The following is a 23,412-nucleotide window of genomic DNA, read 5'->3' on the forward strand; positions in this document are numbered from 1 at the left end:
TACATCTATCACATTGCAAGAAAGCAAAGTATCTAGGGCCAGAAGAGGGAGCGCCCACAGAGCCTTGATTGTAAGTCCGGCTACAAAGGGGGGTGACTCCAATAGGGACCACTCGTCTCAAACCCGGTGAAGAAAATGGAACAAGATAGGCTCATAGGGGCGATAAAACAGCTTAGGGAAAGAAAGCTATTAGAACCTGGGTATTTTACTAAGACATGGACAGGTAGGATCTAATTTGGTGGAATTGTAGTCCCTGAGAGTAAACAGGATTTGGTATCCAGACTGTCAATAAGTCAATTTACTTACGCAGGCTATGACTATAACCTTAAATATCCTAAAAGCACTGACTCTGGAGATTATGGTTTAGGAATAGCTGTCCCATGCAATTACGGATCAGACCTTTTGATGAGAATAAGAATCCAAGTCACACCTAATACTCCTCCAACACCACTCCCAGTAAACCCCGACTTAAATCTTCCTGATACTAAATCTGAATACCTATTTAAAACAGATTTTACCTACAAAGAACAATTAAGTATTGAAACGGGATATGGAGATAAGAATGAATGGATAGAATGTGTTAGATGGACTACTTAGCAAAAGTCCCCTTCCTAGCTGACGAAACAGATTTGACGTGCATAATAATGATGTTTAAAGAGAAATGTAACAAGATGACCAGTGCAAAAATAAGCGGGAGTTATACCCAGCAACTAAAATATGGAGTGTGCCCCCATTAATTAGAGTAGTTCCCCGTAAATTTTACTTGTTTCATCAGTATTGATGAGACGGGACAACAAGTAGGGGAGCTACCCTTGTCTTACTGCCCCCAGAGCGTACTTATCACAAGTTTACCTTACCAACAGACATGGTTTGAGGATCAGGAGAAGCAATTAGCTGATGTATGGTGGTTATACGGGGATATGAAGCTTAGGCCCAAACTCCCTCCCAGGTGGAAAGGGAGCTTTGCTTTAACACACTTGCTTCTTCCCTTTTATATGATACCTGTAGGTGATGAAGTAAAAATACCTCGGTGGAGAAGCACCACTTTCGCATGAAAAGAGAAACACCTCGAGGATCGTTTGACAATCGAGTCTATGTTGATTCCATCGGAGTGCCGCGAGGAGTCCCTGATGAGTTCAAAGCACAGAACCAAGTATTAGCCGGACTCACCTCCATCTTCATATGGGTACAGCCCAACAAGAATGTTGACTGGATAAATTACATCTACTATAACCAGCAAAGGTTTGTGAACTCTACCCGAGACGCTCTTAAAGGACTAGCCAGCCAACTGGATGCAACTTCGTTGGTATCATGGCAGAATCGTATTGCTCTCGATATGCTGTTGGCGGAAAAAGGAGGTGTGTGTAAGATGTTTGGAACTTTTTGTTGCACCTTCATTCCTAACAATACAGCTCCTGATGGTAGCATAATGAGGGCTCTGCAAGGATTGCAGATGCTATCTGAGGAACTAGCGGAAAATTCTGGGGTGGAAAACCCCTTAACTGGACTCTTTGAGACTTGGTTCGGTAGGTGGGGTGAACTGGTGAAAAATGCGTTGATTTCAATAATAATGGCCGCCACAGTGCTAACTGTGTGTGGTTGCTGTTGCATTCCCTGTGTTCGCGGACTCCTCCAACGTTTCATTGACACCTCTTTAATAAAGACTATGTGTCTTCAAAGTTACCTAGACGGACAATACTCTGAACTTGGTTCTGAACCAGATGAGGACGAATTCAAGAACTTTACCCCTGACTCTTATGTGTGAACTATATGATGAACTTTGGCAAAATCCTAGAAGATAAGGTTCTGATGAACTTGTCATAAATGAGTATAAACAGGGGGGGAAATGTTCGAGAAATTAAGAATGTCTTTATAATCATTTATGTATAAGGCTGACTGTGACTCCATTTTGTTCTGCTTGAATACAATCTAGGTTTTAAATGCCCTATACTATATATGGTAATGGCTAGATTTCAGGGTTTGTAAGATGAAGCTTTTTCCCCTTTAAGGAAATGGCAATAAAAACAGACATTCCTCATTGTCCTGGGGGAAGGGTTAAGTCAGGATGTTTAACTGTATATAAATGTGCCAGCTAGCTTAAGAAGGCAGACAAGTCTCAGATAAGAAGCCAACTAGGCTGGCTACTGTGTATGGTGCCCTATACCACGGGTCACAGGCGGCTAGAACCGGTGGGTGAATATCTGACAAGCTCCTGTACTTGTCTCCTCGTATATGAGAAATAAATCTTTCCTTGTATCAGCTTGTGGTCTAAAGGTGATTTCCCTGACAACTCCCAATGGCCACAAAATCTGAAGGACAGTAAAGTGGCTCTTTTGTTTAGAAAGTTTGGAGACCCCCCAGGTCTAGAAGAACACTACTATGAGCTCCAGAACTCTCACGCAGAAGCAAAAAATTGTGTTCACACAAATGGGTATGTAGCAGGATTCCCAGCCATTTTGCTGGATGTGGGTCCCCCTGGGTTACCGCTAGCAACAACAGCACATTTAAGCATGTTATCCAAGTGTTAGCACTGAGACAAGAAACAGTCCAGTACCTTTGGGTTTTTATATTTACTTTGAACTTTAATGGGAGAAGGGATGAATGGGATACTCCTCTGGCTCAACTATGCACAATTTGAGTGGGACAACTGAAAAATGCCTATTGGCGCTGACTTGACGCTGGCTGGATGCCGGTCAACGCCGGTTGACGGTGGGTAACGCTGACTTGCTGTCTGTTAACGCTGAACTGACTTCTGACACTTTCTTGTGGCACAAAGTCCTAGTTAAAGCTTTCATTAGCACTCTTTGCTGAGGTAGCTACTTGTAGGTTTGCTGCATTGCTTAACACTTCAGGGCCCACACCGGCACCCTCTTTCACACACTGATCTTCAGGGCTTAGACTCTGGCACCCCCCTTTCTAAGCCTTCTCTACTGGTCATGCACAAGCAAAAAATTGGGTGATCCTTGGACTGAAGAGTTCGGGCCTGGGAAAAGAGAATTTTAAATTTCTCTTGGGGAACAAAAACTCTGGCCTGAGCTCTGTTTAGGATGAGACCCAGATATTCCAAGCCATGAGTTGGTTCCAGTGCTGAGATCTGAAGGTTCGAGACCCAGTTGAACCTTTGCACTGTCAGGACAGTTCTAGCTATGCTGTCAGCCAGAACCTGAGCAAATGGAGGTCTTCCAGATATCCCACAATGGGAATGCCCTGGGAGAACAGCAAGGCTAGCCCCCAAGGCCAGCGCCTGGGTAAACACTCAAAGTGCCTACTTTTTGCTTCTTCTGAGTAGGATTCCTGAGCCTCCAGTTTAGGGGCAACCTGATTTTCAATGCCAGGTGACCTGGACTGTCCAAAGAAGGGACTAAATTATCCCACAATGACACAATGTTGTGTTTTTGGGGTCTGTAGTGGACCTGGGCAAATGGAGCGGTCTAGAACAATGGTCTCCAAAATGCGGTCCTTGGGGCACTATTTCATCCACTGAAACCAACAATGGGGCATAATTCCTCCCACTGACATCAATAATGGGCAGAATTCATCCTAATGTCACCAACCATGGGTGCACATTTCCTCCCACTGACACCAACGATGGGGCACAATTCCTCCCATGGAACCAATGATGGGGCACTATTTTTCCCATCGGCACCAACGATGGGGAACAACTCCTCTCAATAACATCAACAATGAGACCTACCAACGATGGGGCACTGCGTTACATTAACTGACAATTGCGCGGTCGTGCGACGCTGTACCCAAATAAAATTGATGTCCTTTTTCCCCACAGATAGGGGATTATTTTGGGGGTATTTGATCACCTCTTCGGTTTTCATTTTTTGTGCTATAAACAAAAAAAAGACGGATGGTTTTTGAAAAAAAAAATAATAAATAAACACTTTCTGCTATAAAACATAAAAAATATATAAAAAATCAAATTTCTTCATCAATTTAGGCCAATATGTATTCTGCTCCCAATAAGCGTATATTGATTGGTTTGTACAAAAGTTATAGCTTCTACAAATGATGGGATATTTTTATAGAATTTACATTTTTTTTTATTTTTTTCTAGTGCTGGCGGTGATCAGCGACTTATAGCGGGACTGCGACATTGAGGTGGACAAATCGCACAGCTAACTGATACTTTTTTGGGGACCAGTGACACAATACAGTGAAAAAGATATAAAAAAATATGCACGGTCACTGTACTAATGACCCTGGCAACATCGGGGTTAACATCGGGGGCGATCAAAGGGTTAAATGTGTTCCTAGGGAGTGCTTACTCACTGTGGGGGAGGTTCTTTAACTGTGGGAAGGCAGAGATCCATGTTCCTGCTTAGCAGAAACACACAGGACGCTCGACTTGCCTTTACTTCAAGCCAAACTCCAACACTTTAGCCACGCATGGCAATATTTTATCTTTAAGGGGGAACGCTGTGGACTCTGATGTAAAGGGCGAACTCTAATGTAAGGGGGTTTCTGCTCATCAAACCTCCCACTTACACCAGAGTTCCCAGAATTCCCCCTTTATTTAGGTTTCACAAAGCCCCCCTTACATCAGAGTCCACAGGGCACCTCTTAAATCTTACCTTAGTGTACTCACTCACAGGGAGTCATGAGAGAGAAGGGAGAGAGGGCAGGGAATTCAGTCACAGACATTGGATGGTGAGCTCACTCTACCGAGGATGGAGGTTCAGGCATCAAAGCCTTTCATCCACGATATATCTGCCGGTTGCTGAGCTTCAAACGTTCAGTCCACACATCCCTTTCCTGAGGCACAGAACGCCAGGGATTGGAGTGTGGGTGGGCAGACAGAGGGGTAGGGGTGGGAGGAGGAGGAAGCCGTTACTCTCACGCACCACGTCACTTCCGGTCAGAGCGGGTGGAACGCATAGGAATGTTTGACGTCCCGAGATAGGAGCTTATACCGCATGATTGTCATATAACGCTGTAAGTGCAATTTTAATTGATCTTTAATAAAGTTGATAATACTGCATGATGAGGTCTCTCTCTATTTGAACTTTATTATGGTGGATGTGTTCCTGGATGGTACTAATCGGAGACTGCTGCGATCTGAGTAAGAGGAGATAGTGAGCTGGGGTTCTCCTGGGATCCTGGCCGTTGTGAATGATATAAAGGCTTGATTCCATGAGTAGGGGACTGAGAGGGGAGCACCCGGACGTATGAGCACTGAGCACTTTGATTGTCTCCATATTGGTGGAAGACAGCAGACAGCACTGAGCACTTTGTGTATGAAGAGGAGAGTTTATTGATGATCACTAAGCACCGGACACTTTGAATAATATTAATTTGGAATTATTTATACATTTATGCAAATGAGTTTAAAAGCAACAATATATAGCACTTTATAATTATTTCTGTATATTTTGTATATTATTTATCTGGATTTATGGAACATAAATTCTGATTGGCTGCTGTGGGTTAATGCATGTTACAGTGATCTTTTTCCATCCAGTAGGTTAGATCTATATACATATTTATAAGTAGAACACAAGAAGAATAAAGCATTTCCAGTTAGGTCCTCATACAGTTGCATTATAGACCATGTATTATCATGATTGCTCACTTGTTGCCCCATGTATTAGGATGATTGCCCACTTGTTAAATACCCGTCTGTTGCCTCATGTATTGTAATGATTGCCCACTTGTTGGCTTGTGTATTGCCTGTCTATTGCCTCATGTATTGTTATGAATGATCACCTGTTGCCCCATGTTCTCTGATGATTGCCCACTTGTTGCCCCGTGTATTGTCATGATTTCCTGGCTGAAGCCTCATGTGAGGAGGGATCGGTAAAGGTAGACAGTTCCACCCGTTACAATCCAGCATCCATTTCCTGTAGTACCAGCAGGGGGTGCACTCTGATGTTTCATTAGATTTCCTTTGTTTTTACACTTTCCCGCACTCTGAACATGAAAACCGAGCCTCTAATATAAGTGTGAATTCTCTGCTGTTTAAAACGTACATAAGGAGTGAAACATTTCCCACACTCTGAACATGAAATAGGAAGCTCGCCCGTATGAACTTTCTGGTTTCTAAGAAATAAACCTTTGTTTGGACAACATTTCCTGCACTTATAACATTAAAAAGGAGCTCACCTGTGTGTAAGTAGGTGTTCTTTCTTAGTTAAACATTTCCCTCACTCTGCACAAGATTAGAGATGCTCGCCTGTATGAACTTTCTGGTGTCTAACAAGTAAATATTTGAGCGCAAAACATTTCCCGCACTCTGAACATCAATAGGGAGGCTCACCTGTGTGGATTATCTGATGGCGAAGAAGGTGTTCTTTACGATTAAAACATTTCCCGCACTCTGAACATGAATAGGGAAGCTCACCCGTGTGTATTCTCTGATGGCGAAGAAGGTGTTCTTTACGATTAAAACATTTCCCGCACTCTGAACATAAATGGGGAAGCTCACCCGTGTGTATTTTCTGATGGCTAAGAAGGCTTACTTTATGATTAAAACATTTCCCACACTCTGAACATGAATAGGGACGCTCCCCTGTGTGAGTTCTCTGGTGCTGAAGAAAGTTTCCTTTATGACTAAAACATTTCCCGCACTCTGAACATGAATAGGGACGCTCCCCTGTGTGTATTCTCTGGTGCCTTAGAAGGTGTCCTTTATGACTAAAACATTTCCCGCACTCTGAACATGAATAGGGACGCTCCCCTGTGTGTATTCTCTGGTGCCTAAAAAGGTCTACTTTCTGACTAAAACATTTCCCGCACTCTGAACATAAATACGGAAGCTCAACTGTGTGGATTCTCTGGTGCTGAAGAAGGTGTTCTTTACGATTAAAACATTTCCCGCACTCTGAACATGAATAGGGACGCTCACCTGTGTGTATTCTCTGATGGCGAAGAAGGTGTTCTTTATGATTAAAACATTTCCCGCACTCTGAACATGAATAGGGAAGCTCCCCTGTGTGTATTCTCTGGTGCCTAAAAAGGCCTACTTTCTTTTTAAAACATTTCCCGCACTCTGAACATGAGAATGAATTCTCTCCTGTATGGTATAAAGAAGATTCCCTGAGATGAGATGGTTTCTCGCACCCGTCGGCACTGTCAGATATTAGAGGACTATGTGAAGTATCAGGAGATTCCAATGATCTCCTCCATTGGTGAGGTCTGTCATGTATATTATGAGGAACGGGATTTACTTCTGGAGAAGATGCCATGTCATTATCTTCTGTAGTCACATCTTCCTCCGATGTCCTTCTATTCCCACCACAGAGTCCGTCTGTCAGAAGACAAGAAAAATTACCAAGAGTTTTCCACACTCATATACACTGCTCAACACTTTATAATCAGAGTATAGCATCAAGTCAGGGAAACTCCTGGGATATTTATCTGCTCAGTCAAGTAGCAGAGGGGGTTGTTACCAACAGGTGCACTAGATGGGCAACAATGAGACGATCTCCAAAACAGGAATGGTTTTACAGGTGGAGGCCACTGACATTTTCTCTACTCATCTTTTTTGAGTGTTTGTCACTAGTTTTGCATTTGGCTGGGGTCAGTGTCACTACTGGTAGCATGAGGCCATACCTGGACCCTATAGAGGTTGCACAGGCAGTCCAACTCCTCCAGGATGGCTCATCAATACCTCCCATTGGCAGAAGGTTTGCTGTGTCTCCCAGCACAGTCTCAGGAGCATGGAGGAGATTCCAGGAGACAGGCAGTTACTCTAGGAGGGCTGGACAGGGCTGTAGAAGGTCCTTAACCCATCAGCAGGACCGGTATCTGCTCCTTTGTGCAAGGAGGACCAGGATGAGCACTGCCAGAGCCCTACAAAATGACCTCCAGCAGGACACTGGTGTGAATGTCTCTGACCAAACAATCAGAAACAGACTTAATGAGGGTGGCCTGAGGTCCCGACGTCCCCTAGTGGGCGCTGTGCTCACTGCCCGGCACTGTGGAGCTGATTTGGCATTTGCCATTGAACACCAGAATTGGCAGCTCCACCACTGGCACCCTGTGCTTTTCACAGATGAGAGGAGGTTCACCCTGAGCACATGTGACAGACGTGAAAGGGTCTGGAGAAGCCATGGAGAACATTATGCTGCCTGTAACATCGTTCAGCATGACCGGTTGGGTGGTGGGTCAGTGATGGTCTGGGGAGGTGTATCCATGGAGGGACGCACAGACCTCTACAGGCTGGACCAGGGTTTCTCAACCAGTGTGCTGTGAATGGTCCCCAGGTGACCCCCAACCTGTGCATTAATAAGTAATCTGTTCTTTATTTCCAGTAATGATTGCTGGCTGGTCAATTGTTACAGCGGTGACGGTCCGCTGTCTGATACTCGCTTTCCGCTGACACAGGCAACCAACTTAATAAATGTACTGCTTGGGATTCTTCCCCTACCCATGAACAGTCTTCCTCTCCGCTGTTTTCATCCTGCTTGGTTAGTACACAGGATCACCTTAATGATTGCTTTGTAAATGTAACATATATATATATTGTGACAGGACGTCAGGTAAATGTGACAGGAAGTCAGGTAAATCTGTGAGTGTTGTCACAGATGGGAGATACACTTCTGCTTGGTTTAGACAATTCACCAATTACTATAGGGTGTCGGCTGCAAAGGTAGCCAGGGAGGTTTGAGGAAGTTGAAAAACATTCAGCTATTCAGAATGAGGAAATCAAGGCCTCTATAATTTGTCCAGAGGAAGTCTATTGAGGGCTGCCTCCCGAAGCTGTGTGAGCTGGGGATAGGAGAGCAGTCAGATGTATGCCTCCTGACGCTGTGTGAGCTGGGGACAGGAGAGCAGTCAGATGTATGCCTCCTGACGCTGTGTGAGCTGGGGACAGGAGAGCAGTCAGATGTATGCCTCCTGACGCTGTGTGAGCTGGGGACAGGAGAGCAGTCAGATGTATGCCTCCTGACGCTGTGTGAGCTGGGGACAGGAGAGCAGTCAGATGTATGCCTCCCGAAGCTGTGTGAGCTGGGGATAGCTGGGGATAGCAGTCAGATATATGCCTCCTGACGCTGTGTGAGCATGGGAGAGGAATATACCTCCTGGAGCGATGTGCGCTGAGGAGGGTAAAAAAGACTGAAGACTTCTCAAGGTGAGGACATGGACTGTTTTTCTATGTGAAGAGAAAACAAAGGAATGTTTTTCATGTGAAGAGGTCAATGAACAGAAGAGAAAATGAATGGACTATTGAGTGTCTGCTGTAGGATCAGCAAAGTCTGCCCAACAGTAGGTTGGGGACAGACTTCATTAGGTAGGTTCCTGTGTGTGAGAAGGTAGCCGCCCACAGAGGCAAGGATTTATTTTGTCTTTTATTTTATTTTTGATGTTTTGATGCTTGCACTTCACCCAATATGTTACCACTGATTTGATTTATTACTATAGTTTTATCACTCCTTTAGGACAGGTTGTGTTTTAACCATACACCTGCCATTGTGATCACCAGTCTAATATTTTAGTGCACATGTTTGCTGCACTTGGTCACCTATTATTGGCTTCACATTTTTATTGAATTCACTCATTTATCCAATCACTAATTTTTCAATTTAATACACCATTGCCACACTAGACACTTTACAAGATTTCATCACCTGTTACGTATTTATTATCTTATTTAATATCAAATTTGTAGATCCACACTGTATTTTTAAACAATTTTATTGCACGTTTTGCACTTTGACCACTTTGGAGGAGTGTATGGAATAGTAAAAGTATATTGGCAGCGCCATACACCTTCTTTTATTCTCTCATTCCACTATATATCCTCGGAATATAGTTCAAAGGTGGGCTGCAGCCATTACTAGCAGTGAATCAAAAACAAAATATCCTAAGCGCGGATTTTTCTACATATAAATGTATGTATATATGTATGTGTGTATGTGTGTGTGTGTGTATATGTATGTGTGCATGTATGTATCTGTATGTGTGTGCATATGTATGTGTGTGTGTATGTGTATATGCATGTATATATGTATGTGTATATATGTGTATGTATGTATGTATGTATGTGTATGTATATGTGTGTGTATGTATGTGTATGTATGTGTGTATGTATGTGTATATGTATGTATATATGTATGTGTATATATGTGTATGTATGTATGTATGTATGTATGTGTATGTATATGTGTGTGTATGTATGTGTATGTATGTATGTGTATGTATATGTGTGTGTATGTATGTGTATGTATGTGTATGTATGTGTGTATGTGTATGTATATGTATATGTATGTATGTGTGTATGTATGTATGTATGTGTGTATGTATGTTACTTTTAATCAGAAATGCTTTTTTTAGGGCTTGTTTGTGGTAAAAACAGCTCAACCATGTGGTTTGACCACCCCTCCAACCTGACATGTGAATGAGCCCTTGGTTCACATCTGCATGGCTGCGTGCTGCCTGTAGGGCAGCCCATTTATTGCAATGGGCTTCCCTACCTGCAGAAATGCAGAGAAAGTCCCTGACCCATTATTTTTTTAATTACGCCTCACCAAAAGCACCCTATGTTTGCCAATGTGTGAGGTACCATTAGGAAATATTGACAACCCTAAAGAGCAGAGCATTTGTGTGTGTGTATCTGGAACAACGGCGATTTTGCACGTGTTCCGCGACATACAGTAACGGACATACAGTAACGAGAACTGGACCTGGGACAGGGGTGCCTCGGCACTGAAAATACTTTTCAAGGGTGCCCTGACTGGAAAAAGGTTGAGAAACACTGGGCTAGACAATGGCACCCTGACTGCCATTAGGTATTGGGATGAAATCCTTGGACCCATTGTCAGACCCTATGCTGGTGCAGTGGGTCCTGGGTTCCTCCTGGTTCCTCCTGGTGCACAACAATGCCCGGCCTCATGTGGTGAGAGTATGCAGCCAGTTCCTGGAGGATGGAGGAATTGATACCATTAAATGGCCCCCAGATTCGCCTGACCTGAATCTAATAGAACCCCTCTGGGACATTATGTTTCAGTCCATCCGATGCCCCCAGGCTGGACCTCAGTCTGTTCAGGAGCTCAGTGATGTCCTGGTCCAGATCTGAGAGGAAATACCCCAGGACACCATCCGTCATCTCATTAGGAGAATGTCCCGACGTTGTCAGGCATGCATACAAGCACGTGGGGGCCATACACACTACTGAGGATCATTCTGAGGTCCTGCAATGACATTTCACCAAAATGGACTCGCCTGCTGCATCATTTTTTCACTTTGATTTTTGGCGTGTATTTAGGTTTAGACCTCTGTAGGGTGATAATTTTCATTTCTATCAAACTATGTGGCATCCTTTCCTTCCTAACACATTACCCAGTCCATACCAGTATAGATCCTAACACATTACCCATTCCATACCAGTATAGATCCTAACACATTACCCATTCCATACCAGTATAGATCCTAACACATTACCCAGTCCATACCAGTATAGATGCTAACACATTACCCAGTCCATACCAGTATAGTTCCTAACACATTACCCAGTCCATACCAGTATAGATCCTAACACATTACCCATTCCATACCAGTATAGATCCTAACACATTACCCAGTCCATACCAGTATAGATCCTAACACATTACCCAGTCCATACCAGTATAGATGCTAACACATTACCCAGTCCATACCAGTATAGTTCCTAACACATTACCCAGTCCATACCAGTATAGATTCTAACACATTACCCAGTCCATACCAGTATAGATGCTAACACATTACCCAGTCCATACCAGTATAGTTCCTAACACATTACCCAGTCCATACCAGTATAGATTCTAACACATTACCCAGTCCATACCAGTATAGATCCTAACACATTACCCAGTCCATACCAGTATAGATCCTAACACATTACCCAGTCCATACCAGTATAGATCCTAACACATTACCTAGTCCATACCAGTATAGATCCTAACACATGACCCGGTCCATACCAGTATAGATCCTAACACATTACCCAGTCCATACCAGTATAGATCCTAACACATGACCCGGTCCATACCAGTATAGATCCTAACACATTACCCAGTCCATACCAGTATAGTTCCTAACACATTACCCAGTCCATACCAGTATAGATTCTAACACATTACCCAGTCCATACCAGTATAGATGCTAACACATTACCCAGTCCATACCAGTATAGTTCCTAACACATTACCCAGTCCATACCAGTATAGATTCTAACACATTACCCAGTCCATACCAGTATAGATCCTAACACATTACCCAGTCCATACCAGTATAGATCCTAACACATTACCTAGTCCATACCAGTATAGATCCTAACACATGACCCGGTCCATACCAGTATAGATCCTAACACATTACCCAGTCCATACCAGTATAGATCCTAACACATGACCCGGTCCATACCAGTATAGATCCTAACACATTACCCAGTCCATACCAGTATAGATCCTAACACATGACCCGGTCCATACCAGTATAGATCCTAACACATTACCCAGTCCATACCAGTATAGATCCTAACACATTACCCAGTCCATACCAGTATAGATCCTAACACATTACCCAGTCCATACCAGTATAGATCCTAACGCATTACCCAGTCCATACCAGTATAGATATCCAGCATGATATTTTTCCCCATTGAGATCTGATGTGTTTTCAAAGTGTTCCTTTCATTCTTTGGAGCAGTGTATGTTGGTCGACCATTCAAAGTGTAAAAGAGATCTGTGGTGGAACTGGGTGCAATCACAACACCAAACTATGACAACTAACCAGATCAATGATACCACCCAACCAAACATCACTAAGTAAGCTTTAACCCATTCTTCTATAATTACCCGAGCTGATATCTGGAGAAGTTTCTTCCTTTTTAACTGAGTCCATCATCCCAACCTCCTCTGTAAAATGCTGATCACCCCTCACATACGTCTTTTCCTTTATAACCCCAATTTGTACATTTATCAGATCTTCTTCCTAAACCAACAAAATGGCAGAAATAATATTAAATACAAAAAATAATAATAATAGAAGAATGATATCTCTTACGGCTTGGGATCACTTTCCTACATTCTCATCTACCTGATGATGGTGGGGGATGGTGTGACCTTCCTGTGTGGAATCCCGGGAATACAGAGGACGGGGACATCTCTCTGGTGGGTTCCCATTACTGGATCCATCTGTAGGAAACACACACACTGACTGAATACATTGTTTCTATGTGTTTATCAGATGATGGGGGATCTAGGTGGATCCTCCGTACTGCTCTCTCCTTTACAATAAAGTCTCCTCTTACCCGGTGATGTGAGGGGCGGCTGATTCTCCATCATGACGTCTTTGTAGAGATCCTTGTGTCCTTCTAAATACTCCCACTCCTCCATGGAGAAATAGACAGTGACATCCTGACACCTTATAGGAACCTGACACACACAATGATACAGTCACCATCCAGACACATCCCTTGTCTGTTACTGGATAATGTCCCAGAATTCCCAGCACCGCTCACCTCTCCTGTCAGCAGCTCCATCATCTTCTTGGTGACTTCTAGAATCTTCTGCATGTTGTGTCTCTCAGGTTTTAGGGAGTCACATGGAGGCACTGTGATGGTCATATGATCACCTGACTTCACCAGAGGAAATCTCTGTATTGAGGAACATAGTTACATAGTTAGTGAGGTTGAAAAAAGACATCAGTCCATCCAGTTCAACCTATGATGTGTGTGTGTGTTTGCTATTAACCGTACATTGTATACCCCTTTATGTTGTGGTCTTTAAGGTGCCCATCTAATCGTTTTTTGAAACTATCAATGCTCCCTGCTGATACCACTGTTTGCGGAAGAGAATTCCACATCCTTACTGCTCTCACAGTGAAGAACCCCCTGCGTATTTTAAGGTTAAAACGCCTTTCTTCGGGGGCGTGGTCTGATCTCGCATGGAGATGGCCGCCTGATTCCCGAGCTCCCGCCGCCATGGACACCCGCTACCATATTCTGGAGAGCCAGCAGCGATTTTGTGCCCGACAGCTATGGCATCTACCTCCCGGGCTTCCTCCGCCACCCGCTCACGCTCGCCGAGGGACACCGGCGCTCGGCTGAGCCAGAGCATCCCCGAGCTGTTCAGGACCCAGGGATCCAATATGGCGCCCACAAGCAGCGTTGCGCCTCCAGAATCTCAAACCCCACAGCCGGCCCGCTCCTATGCCGCGGTGACCGCCACGGGCTCTGCTCACCCCTCCTCTCCCCACACTGACGATGACTGACATTCGAGCAGTGGCAGCCGACATCAAGGACACGCTGGGCTCTGCGATCCATGAATTGAGAGAGGAGATGAGGAATCTGACCGGCCGTGTGCAGGGGATAGAGACGGTTACCACACAGCATGACAAGGTACTCCGGTCTGTTACACGCGCTGTGGACTCTCACTCCCTACAGCTCAGGGATCTCCAACGGCACATGGAAGACTTGGACAATAGGGGTAGACATCACAATTTGCGGGTACGTGGACTCCCCGAATCTATTGCACCCGACATGGTCGCCCCAGCAGTCACGGGCATCTTCAACACCCTCCTTGACCGCCCCTTGCAGTCCCCCATTGATATGGAGCACATACATCGTGCGCTGTGTCCGAGGGGTAGAGATGATGACCCCCCCAGGTACGTAGTCTGCTGCCTGGTGGATTATAGGCTGAAGGAAGAGATACTCTGCAAGGCCAGGAACAGGGCCAATTTGGAACATGAAGGTGCTGCTATCCATATCTATCAAGATCTCTCCAGCATAACTTTGTAGCATCGTAGGGATCTGCGCCCTCTACTGGAGGCCCTGAGATTGAAGGGGATCCCATACAAGTGGAAATTCCCCTTCTGCCTGTCAGCCACGGTGCAGGGCCGCACGACCCTCCTAAAGGTCCCGGAGGATCTCCCGCACTTCTGTGCCGCCATGGGACTCCTGCTGATAGATGTCCCTAATTGGTATGCCGCCTTCCGAGGGGGACCGCCAGCAGCTCCAGCGCCCAGAGAAGAACCTATGGAGGCACACGACTCCCGCTTCAGACGTCCGCGTTCACTCTCACCGCTCCGACCCCTTGCGGCCTTGCAGATTCCTTCACTGGTGGGGAGTCCCACGAAACCACCGCAGCAAAGGAAACCCCGTCGGGGGAATTGATGAATGGGACACTCTGGACCGTCTGGCAAGTATCACCGCTATCTGCTCTGTTTGTTCCCTTGCCTTTTCCCTGACCCTCCGTTGCCCATAGGACTGGCTGCACACCCCCTTCTCACCATGGAGTCTATGTTCGTTTGCTCCTCTATCCCCTGTTTTGGCTGCCTTTGACTTGTCCTCCCTCTACCCCCAATGAGCGAACGCATTGCCATGTGGAAGTTCTTCGGCCCTTCACTGACTCAGTGCATCCGTCTAACCCGACCCCCTTGTGTCCTAACTGTCCTTCCTTTGTGGTCACCGACCGCAGTCGTCTGCCCACTCCTGCCTGTTACAGCCCTGTTGGCCCCCCCCCCCTGTCTAGCCCCCCAGGGTTCAGCCATTTTGATGTGTGGACTTTACCCTAGGGCATCCGCAAATCTTACACCCCCATTTGTGCCTTAACTATTAGTGCTCCCTGTTGGCCAGCAACCACTTTGCCTCACTTGGACTTCAGCCCACCATTCTGCTGTCCCGTCACTACTGCCCAGTGGACTCGGGTCCCACGGGCTGCTGGACTGTTGCGGTGCTACTCCTGAGTTGGGCTTTCCTGGGCTCGGCGGGGGGGTGGGGGAGGTGAAGTCATAGTTTTTGCTGGATAGCCAGGTTTATCATGCACAGGAGGGCTGTAAGTAAAGACAACTATACTGACAGTAGCATTCTTGTTAAGCATATTTATTGCATCTGAGATTGTTGTTCCTGCTGCTGCTCACTCTAGTGGGCGCGTGGACTCACCGGGGACGTGCGGGACGGGTTCTGTCTATTCTGGGCTGGCCCGGCCCGCCCCCGGGGAGCCGACGCGACCCCACTTATATACTATGTGCTAAGAGGTTGGATGTCAAGATTTGTGCCTCTATAGATTTTTTTTCTGTTTTTTTTCTTTTCGTTTGTTATTGAATTGTTATAGTTACATGTTGTGGGGCACCCACCTTTCCCGGGGATGGTGGTCATGCCCTGCCCCAATTGTAGTCTCCATGTGTTGGGTGTGCCGTACAAGCCTACTCCCGGCCTTGTGCCTGGGAACGCCGGCCCCTCCGGCTGTCCATGAGTGACCCGTTGCCCTTAAAACTGTGTGTTCCCCCCCGTAGTGGTTATGCTGTATACCCCGTGCCATGTGTATTAATGACGCACAACTCTCCCGAGACCTCTCCCCCTCTCCCAATGGGCACGTGCTCCTCAACCCTTATTTTTTTTTGCCATCCCCATTGGCTCTCCCTAGGTTGTCGCCCCTTTTTTTTCTGTCCGTCGGCGGGGCGCACGGTCGGTTGGTTCGAGAGTAGAAACGGGGTCCCACGCGTGCCCTCCAGGTTGGGTTTTATCCAACCCCCATAGTGTCTCACAGTTGATTACATCTCTCTAAATTCGCACTTTTCATTAGCACTTCTACACTACCTTCCACTTCACCGTATCCGTGCTTGGCAAGTAGGCGGGTCCCCCTGCCACCGGATAGCTCACATACCTTCTCTCCCCTCGCCCCTTCCTCCGCCCAATCTCTCCCCCCGCCCTACCCTTCTCTTCGCCCCTCCCTCTTTATTCTTTCCTTTTCCTCTTCCTCTTCCCTTCACCCTCTCTGACCTTTTCCTCTCCCCTTCTCCCCCCACCTCCGCGCTAACCAGTATGCCTACCCGCCCTGGGCGGCGTGTGGCGCACTCCTCCGGGATGGACGCACCAGACTCGCGCCTGAAAATTCTTTCCCTTAATGTCAGGGGCCTGAACGTTCCCAAACGTAGATCCAAGCTCTTGTTATTTGCTCGACAGGCTAAAGCGGATGTGGTGTTTCTGCAGGAAACCCATTTCCGCTCGGATAAGATTCCACGCCTGCACGACTGTTTCTACCCGACGGTTTATCATTCAACAACTGGCATTTCTAAGTCCAGGGGAGTCTCTATCCTCATCTCTAAAAACTGCCCGTGGACTCCACATGACTTAGTCTCAGACCAGGAGGGGCGTTTTCTTTTTATTAAAGGCTCCATCCGTGGTCAAATTTTCACATTCGCAAACATTTACGCCCCAAACAAACGCCTGGTACCTTTCTTCCGAGCTACGCTTCTTCGTTTGACCGAATTTCAGGCAGGTACTCTGGTAGTGGGGGGTGATTTCAACGTAGCCCTGTCCCCTCTCTTGGATGTTTCCTCGGGTTCCTCCTCCCTATCATACTCCGCCTTGCGGGCAATTAAGTCCCTCCTCAGAGACCTTTTGTTGCATGACGCATGGAGAACGCTGCACCCGGACACCAAGGACTTCACATACTTCTCGCACCCACATAATAAATACTCTAGGATCGACTATCTCTTTATCTCACAGGCTGCCCTCTCTTCCCTACTCTCTGCATCCATTGATCCTATGTTCCTATCCGACCACCACCCTATTGCCATCTCCCTGTCCCTGAGGCCCGACCCAGGTCGATCCCGCTCCTGGCGTCTGGACAACTCCCTGCTGTCCGATCCGGTATATATCGCGGAGCTGACTTCTGCTCTACGAGAGTACTTCGCCTGTAACGCTACACCTGACGTGACCCCAGCTACGCTGTGGGCGGCCCACAAGTGCACCATTAGGGGAGTATTTGTTGCCTTAGCCGCAAAACGCAATAAGGAACGACGTGCTTGCATCGCCACCCTTACCAAGCGCATCCACTCCCTGGAACGCGCACACAAACTCACTTTGGCCTCGCACACATTAACTGAACTGACCCAGACCCGTCAGGACCTCCTCACTGAAATGGGCTTTATAACACAACGCAAGTTCGCCTTACAACAACGATTGTTCTATGACTGCGGCAACAAATCGGGCAGACTCCTGGCCAGGGCACTTCAGGCACGAAGGGCGGCGAGGACGATCCACTCGATTACGGACCCGAGTGGTGGGAAGGCCACGTCCACTGCTGATATTGCCCACCAATTCCTCTCTTACTACCGTGCATTGTACAATCTGGGCGCCCCTGACCCCGAAACCTCCCCCCCGACAGAGCCACAAATATTAGGACGTTCCTGCAGAACTATTCCCCTCCCCCCCTTTCACCAGAAGCCCTGGCGGGACTTGATGCTCCTATCGCCTCTTCTGAGTTGCTGTTTGCACTCAAACAACTTAAGCCAGGGAAGTGCCCGGGGCCGGATGGCCTGACGGTGGGATACTACAGGACCTTCGGGGATATCCTGACATCCCCGATGCTGGCCGCCTTTAATTCCTTTTCTGATTCCCCGACTTTGCACCCAGATTACTTAGAAGCCCACATCACCGTCATTCCTAAACCCGGTAAGGACGCTTCCCTGGTTTCCAATTATAGGCCAATATCCCTCCTCAACGTTGACATCAAGTTGTACGCCAATGTGCTGGCGAATCGCCTTCTACCCCATATTCCCGAGATCATTGCACTCGATCAGGTGGGTTTTGTCCCGGGCCGCGAGGCCCGAGATAATACTCTCAAGGCCCTTAGCATCCATCACTGGCTGACGTCCTCCGGCACGCCTGGGTTCTTTCTCTCGCTCGACGCAGAGAAGGCGTTCGACAGGGTCGCTTGGGACTACATGACTGCAGCATTGGAGTCTCTGGGCATCGCCGGCCGCATGCTGAATTTTATTCAGGCCCTGTACTCATCACCCTCGGCTAGGGTGCGGGTCAACGGGGGCCTGTCGGACGCCTTCTCCGTGTCGAATGGGACCCGCCAGGGATGTCCCCTCTCCCCTCTGATATATATTATCACACTCGAACCCCTTCTTCGCCGCATTAACTCCAATCCCGATATCAACGGCATAACAATAGCCCATAAAACCTATAAGTTGGCGGCTTTCGCCGACGACATTTTGTTGTTTTTGACCAACCCCGCTGTCTCTCTACCCAACCTTCTTCGTGATCTTGACGCTTTTCGCCTTATATCCAATCTTAAAATAAATTACACAAAATCAGAGGCCCTAAACATCTCCCTCCCGCCCGGCAAGGTGCAATTCTGTAAGGACAACTTCCCTTTTCGTTGGGAACCCTCTGCTATCACATACCTGGGCATCCAAATCCCAACTACTCTTGCTGACTTGTACTCGCGCAATTGTCTGCCACTATTGCAATCTATAAAAGCCGACCTCTCCAAATGGGAATCGGGCTCCTTCTCGTGGTTCGGCAGGATCGCGGTGATCAAAATGAATGTCCTTCCCAGACTTCTCTATACTATGCAGGCCGTCCCTTTAAGACTCCCCCCAGCATTTTTTAGTTCTTACCGATCGGCATGCACGTCCTTCATCTGGCGCTCAGGGCGCCCCAGACTCTCCTGGGACGTCCTGACTGCTCCGAAGGCAGTGGGTGGCCTGGGCCTGCCGCACCTACAGAAGTACAACTGGTCCTGCCATCTGGCGAGAGTGGTGGACTGGCATAAACATCGTCATGTCAAAGCTTGGGTCACGTTGGAGGAGTCCTTCTCCCCCACCCCCATACAACACCTGCCCTGGATCTCACCCACGTCCTTCCCGACATCGTGCTACAAACACCCGGCCATCAACCCCACGATCACGGTTTTTCGCAAGCTATGTAAAACTTTGCACTTGGCCTCCTCACCTGGCCCTATGGTACCCCTTATTCACAACCCGGACTTCCCTCCGGGTCTTTCCTTCCTCCCCCCGCAGGGCTCTGTCTCCGACGCTCCGTGCAGGGCCGAACATTGCTATCAAGAGGGCAAGTTGCTCTCCCATTCAGATTGGGCGCAGAAATATCCGGACTTCAGACTGCGGTTCTTCAATTACTTGCAGCTTAGGGATTTCCTGCTCCGTACCCCTGATACTTCCTGCTGGTCTAGAACCCTCACCCCTTTTGAGAACCTATGCGGATCATCGGACCCACAAAGGCATCTTATTTCCCTATTATACTCCCTCCTCTCCGTGCAATTACCGCCTCGCCTTGTCCGGTTACGGGCTCAATGGGAGGAGATCTCGGCCAAAACCTTGTCGGATGATGACTGGGAACGTATTTTCTTTTACATCTACAAGGGTTCCAGGAACGTCCTCACGCAGGAGTTTTAAAATCTTCGCACACTGGTACAGGACGCCCGAACTTTTACATAAAATTTCAGCCGACCTCCCCTCCCTTTGCTGGCGTTGTCCACTTCATACGGGTTCTCTCCTGCATATCTGGTGGGAATGCCCCCGGATCCAGCCTTTCTGGAAGACGATACACGCCCTCATATCCCGTATCACCACCTTTACTCCGGACCTCAGCCCGGCGCAGTTCCTCTTACATCATTCCTCTCTTCCCCAACGGACGTATAGGAGGTCCTTGGTCTTTCATTTGATGTGCATCCCATGCCTCTGGCTGTCTCCTTCCCCGCCCACTGTGGCTGACTGGCTGCGGAGGGTAGGAAGGATCTCCCGTATGGAGGATCTCAACTTTCAAGCCCTTGACACCCCCTCCAAATTTTATGACATCTGGGCCCCGTGGATTGATTTTGCTGCATCAGATGAATACAATCGCCTGATGAACACATAGTCTGTTCTGTACATACCACACCCCGCGTGCATCTCGGTTGTCCTCCGGGAGGGTGTGCCCACACTCCTCCCTTCCCCATTTCCTGTTTCCCTCATACTCTACACTCGTACCTTGCTTTCTCTACCCTCCTATCCCCTCTTTTTCTGCCACTGCTCCCTTCACATGTTACCTCACGACGCTCCTAGCACATGCCACCCCCATCTCTCCCTTCACAATCTCCCTTCCCCCCTACCTCCTGCTATCTACCGTACCCGTGCTTAGCGAGGGCCGGTCCATGTGCATGTGTGGACGGTGCTCCTCCGGTTCTGGACACAGTGTGTTCCCCTTGGGGGTGTCCGTTCCGGGGGTGCCCCTTCCAATGCTGCCGCTTCCTGACCGCCCCCATCCATATGTCCCCAGTTAGGGGGGTCGGAATTCTTTCCCTTCCTCACTACTGCCCTACCCAGTGGATCCCCAATACCCCGTATGTTACACACTGGTTTGGGCCCATGTGGCTGGGGTTTATACCCGAGCCGTGTCGGCCCTCCATTACTGCATTGTTATACTGCATCCCGTGCCATACATTTTACTTGGCAGGGTCAATTTTACCTTGTTTATATCTCAGTACTTCTCACAGATGGCATCTTTCTGCTCCTAGATATAGTCTATGGTGCTTTTGGATGTGTGCCATTATTTGTATTTGTAACTGCTGACTGTGCTATAATGTCATCACTTGTTATTGTTCATTTTTATTTTTCTCAATAAAACGTTCATTTAAAAAAAAAAAAAAAAAACGCCTTTCCTCTAGTTTTAGTGAGTGGCCACGTGTCTTATTGTATCTCCTTTCTCTGAATAGTTTGTTCCTTATGCTAGGGTCACCAGTACAGTATTTGTACATTGATATCATATCCCCCCTCAATCGTCTCTTCTCCAGAGAGAATAAGTTCAGTGCTTGTAGTCTTTCCTCATAGCTGATGTCCTCCATTCCCCTAATTATTTTTGTTGCCCTTCTCTGGACTTTCTCCAGTTCCAGCACATCCTTCCTGAGGACCGGTGCCCAGATAGGAATATCATGTTAGAATCCTCCTCACCTGTCCGGTCAGGTCTATGTTTTATTAATTGTGAAAGAAAATAGGTGCGCGATCCTAAAGTGATGAAAAGTGAAGTGAAAGCAGCACTGAAAATTAAATTAAACGTGAAAGGATGGCAATATAGAAAACATTACCAAAGTGCGCTAAACAAATAATGAACCAAGTGTTCAAAAGTACATGGATGGTGTCCGGGTTAATATCAAAATCATATGCATTCAATCCAAACAAAAGTGCAAAAACTGTAAAAAAAAAAGTCTTTCTTTTCAAATTGGAGTGAAGGTGAGGGAGTGTTGGGAGGTGGGTGGGGCCTCGTCCCAAAAAATGATCCAAAGTGATTCTCAGTGACCTGATATACACATGTGGACACCCAGTGTTAGGAGTGGACTCTTACCACAATGTGGAGAGATGTGAGCATGTGCTATGTTGTGTCCAGAAGTCCCAACTGATCAAGCTGGCAGGGATGGCTCTCGGAATGGGCCGGAACAATCAGCTGCTTCCAAAGTGGGGAGGGATCTGTAGGCTTCCAAGCAGGGGGAGATGCCAAGACAGAGCAAACCCAGAGAAAAGAAGAGGACTATAGTGCATTACCTTCGACTTTATTAATGAACTGAATGAAGATACACTTACACAATCCGGACGAACAGACAGCAAATACAGGGCGGTTGCGGATGTCTGCAGTACAAACCGGGACCTATGACAGCACGGCTGGCTCCCCCCGACGTGTTTCCACTAACAAGTCGGCTACCTGGGTAGCTCCAATCCCAGAAGCCGACTTGTTAGTGGAAACACGTCGGGGGGAGCCAGCCGTGCTGTCATAGGTCCCGGTTTGTACTGCAGACATCCGCGACCGCCCTGTATTTGCTGTCTGTTCGTCCGGATTGTGTAAGTGTATCTTCATTCAGTTCATTAATAAAGTCGAAGGTAATGCACTATAGTCCTCTTCTTTTCTCTGGGTTTGCTCTGTCTTGGCATCTCCCCCTGCTTGGAAGCCTACAGATCCCTCCCCACTTTGGAAGCAGCTGATTGTTCCGGCCCATTCCGAGAGCCATCCCTGCCAGCTTGATCAGTTGGGACTTCTGGACACAACATAGCACATGCTCACATCTCTCCACATTGTGGTAAGAGTCCACTCCTAACACTGGGTGTCCACATGTGTATATCAGGTCACTGAGAATCACTTTGGATCATTTTTTGGGACGAGGCCCCACCCACCTCCCAACACTCCCTCACCTTCACTCCAATTTGAAAAGAAAGACTTTTTTTTTTACAGTTTTTGCACTTTTGTTTGGATTGAATGCATATGATTTTGGTATTAACCCGGACACCATCCATGTACTTTTGAACACTTGGTTCATTATTTGTTTAGCGCACTTTGGTAATGTTTTCTATATTGCCATCCTTTTATGTTTTATTAATAGAGATAAGAGTGATGTCATGTGACCTCCCAGAATCCTCCTCACCTCTCCGGTCAGCAGGTAGATGATCTCCAGGGTGAGGTTTAGTATCTTCTCAGTCATGTGACTCCGGTACTCCTCCATCCTCATTGGTGCCGTCATCTATGAAGGATTCCCTGTAGACAGATAATATTGATAACAGAAAATTATCTGGATTGGTATTGGTTGTACAATAATAGGATGAGGATATCAGGAGGTAATATGAAGGTCGGTATTTATTTTAGCTCTATGGTCTCAGTGAGAAAATATTTAATCTGGACAGTTTAGTGTTTTCTATTATTCT

At 47.0% G+C, this 23,412-nt stretch overlaps 5 protein-coding genes across 5 annotated transcripts in view; 2 read left to right on the forward strand and 3 right to left on the reverse strand.

Annotated features, from left to right (window-relative positions):
- LOC309550250 (uncharacterized protein) overlaps positions 1–23,412 on the forward strand; it is a gene marked incomplete at both ends in the record, with an annotated part of 974,848 nt that overhangs the window by 863,704 nt on the left and 87,732 nt on the right. The window lies entirely within an intron of this gene.
- Positions 1–23,412, reverse strand: part of LOC309549816 (uncharacterized protein) — a gene marked incomplete at its 5' end in the record, with an annotated part of 247,447 nt that overhangs the window by 171,221 nt on the left and 52,814 nt on the right. The gene's annotated exons all lie outside the window — the stretch shown is intronic.
- LOC309549812 (uncharacterized protein) overlaps positions 1–23,412 on the forward strand; it is a gene marked incomplete at its 3' end in the record, with an annotated part of 143,307 nt that overhangs the window by 36,755 nt on the left and 83,140 nt on the right. The gene's annotated exons all lie outside the window — the stretch shown is intronic.
- LOC309549814 (uncharacterized protein) lies at positions 6,249–8,381 on the reverse strand (the record flags this gene model as incomplete). The annotated part of the gene is made up of 2 exons (XM_082250317.1): positions 6,249–7,021; positions 8,378–8,381. The coding sequence occupies 2 exons, from the start codon at positions 8,379–8,381 to the stop codon at positions 6,249–6,251; spliced, it is 777 nt and encodes a 258-aa protein (XP_082106443.1).
- Positions 13,350–23,240, reverse strand: LOC309550790 (uncharacterized protein). The gene is made up of 2 exons (XM_082251126.1): positions 23,136–23,240; positions 13,350–13,588 (listed from the first exon to the last, which is right to left on the reverse strand). The coding sequence occupies exons 1-2, from the start codon at positions 23,229–23,231 to the stop codon at positions 13,358–13,360; spliced, it is 327 nt and encodes a 108-aa protein (XP_082107252.1). The 5' UTR covers positions 23,232–23,240; the 3' UTR covers positions 13,350–13,357.

The sequence above is a fragment of the Pelophylax lessonae genome, assembly GCF_965119305.1.
Source record: "Pelophylax lessonae genome assembly, chromosome: 3".
NCBI classification, from domain to species: Eukaryota; Metazoa; Chordata; class Amphibia; order Anura; family Ranidae; genus Pelophylax; species Pelophylax lessonae.

Bases quoted from the DNA above. Each gene is read 5' to 3' on its own strand.
- LOC309550790 (XM_082251126.1), bottom strand. From the start codon at position 23,231: ATGACGGCACCAATGAGGATGGAGGAGTACCGGAGTCACATGACTGAG. The intron at 13,589-23,135 runs GTGAGGAGGATT...TCCTCAATACAG, and splicing joins TCTACCTGCTGACCGGAGAG to AGATTTCCTCTGGTGAAGTC.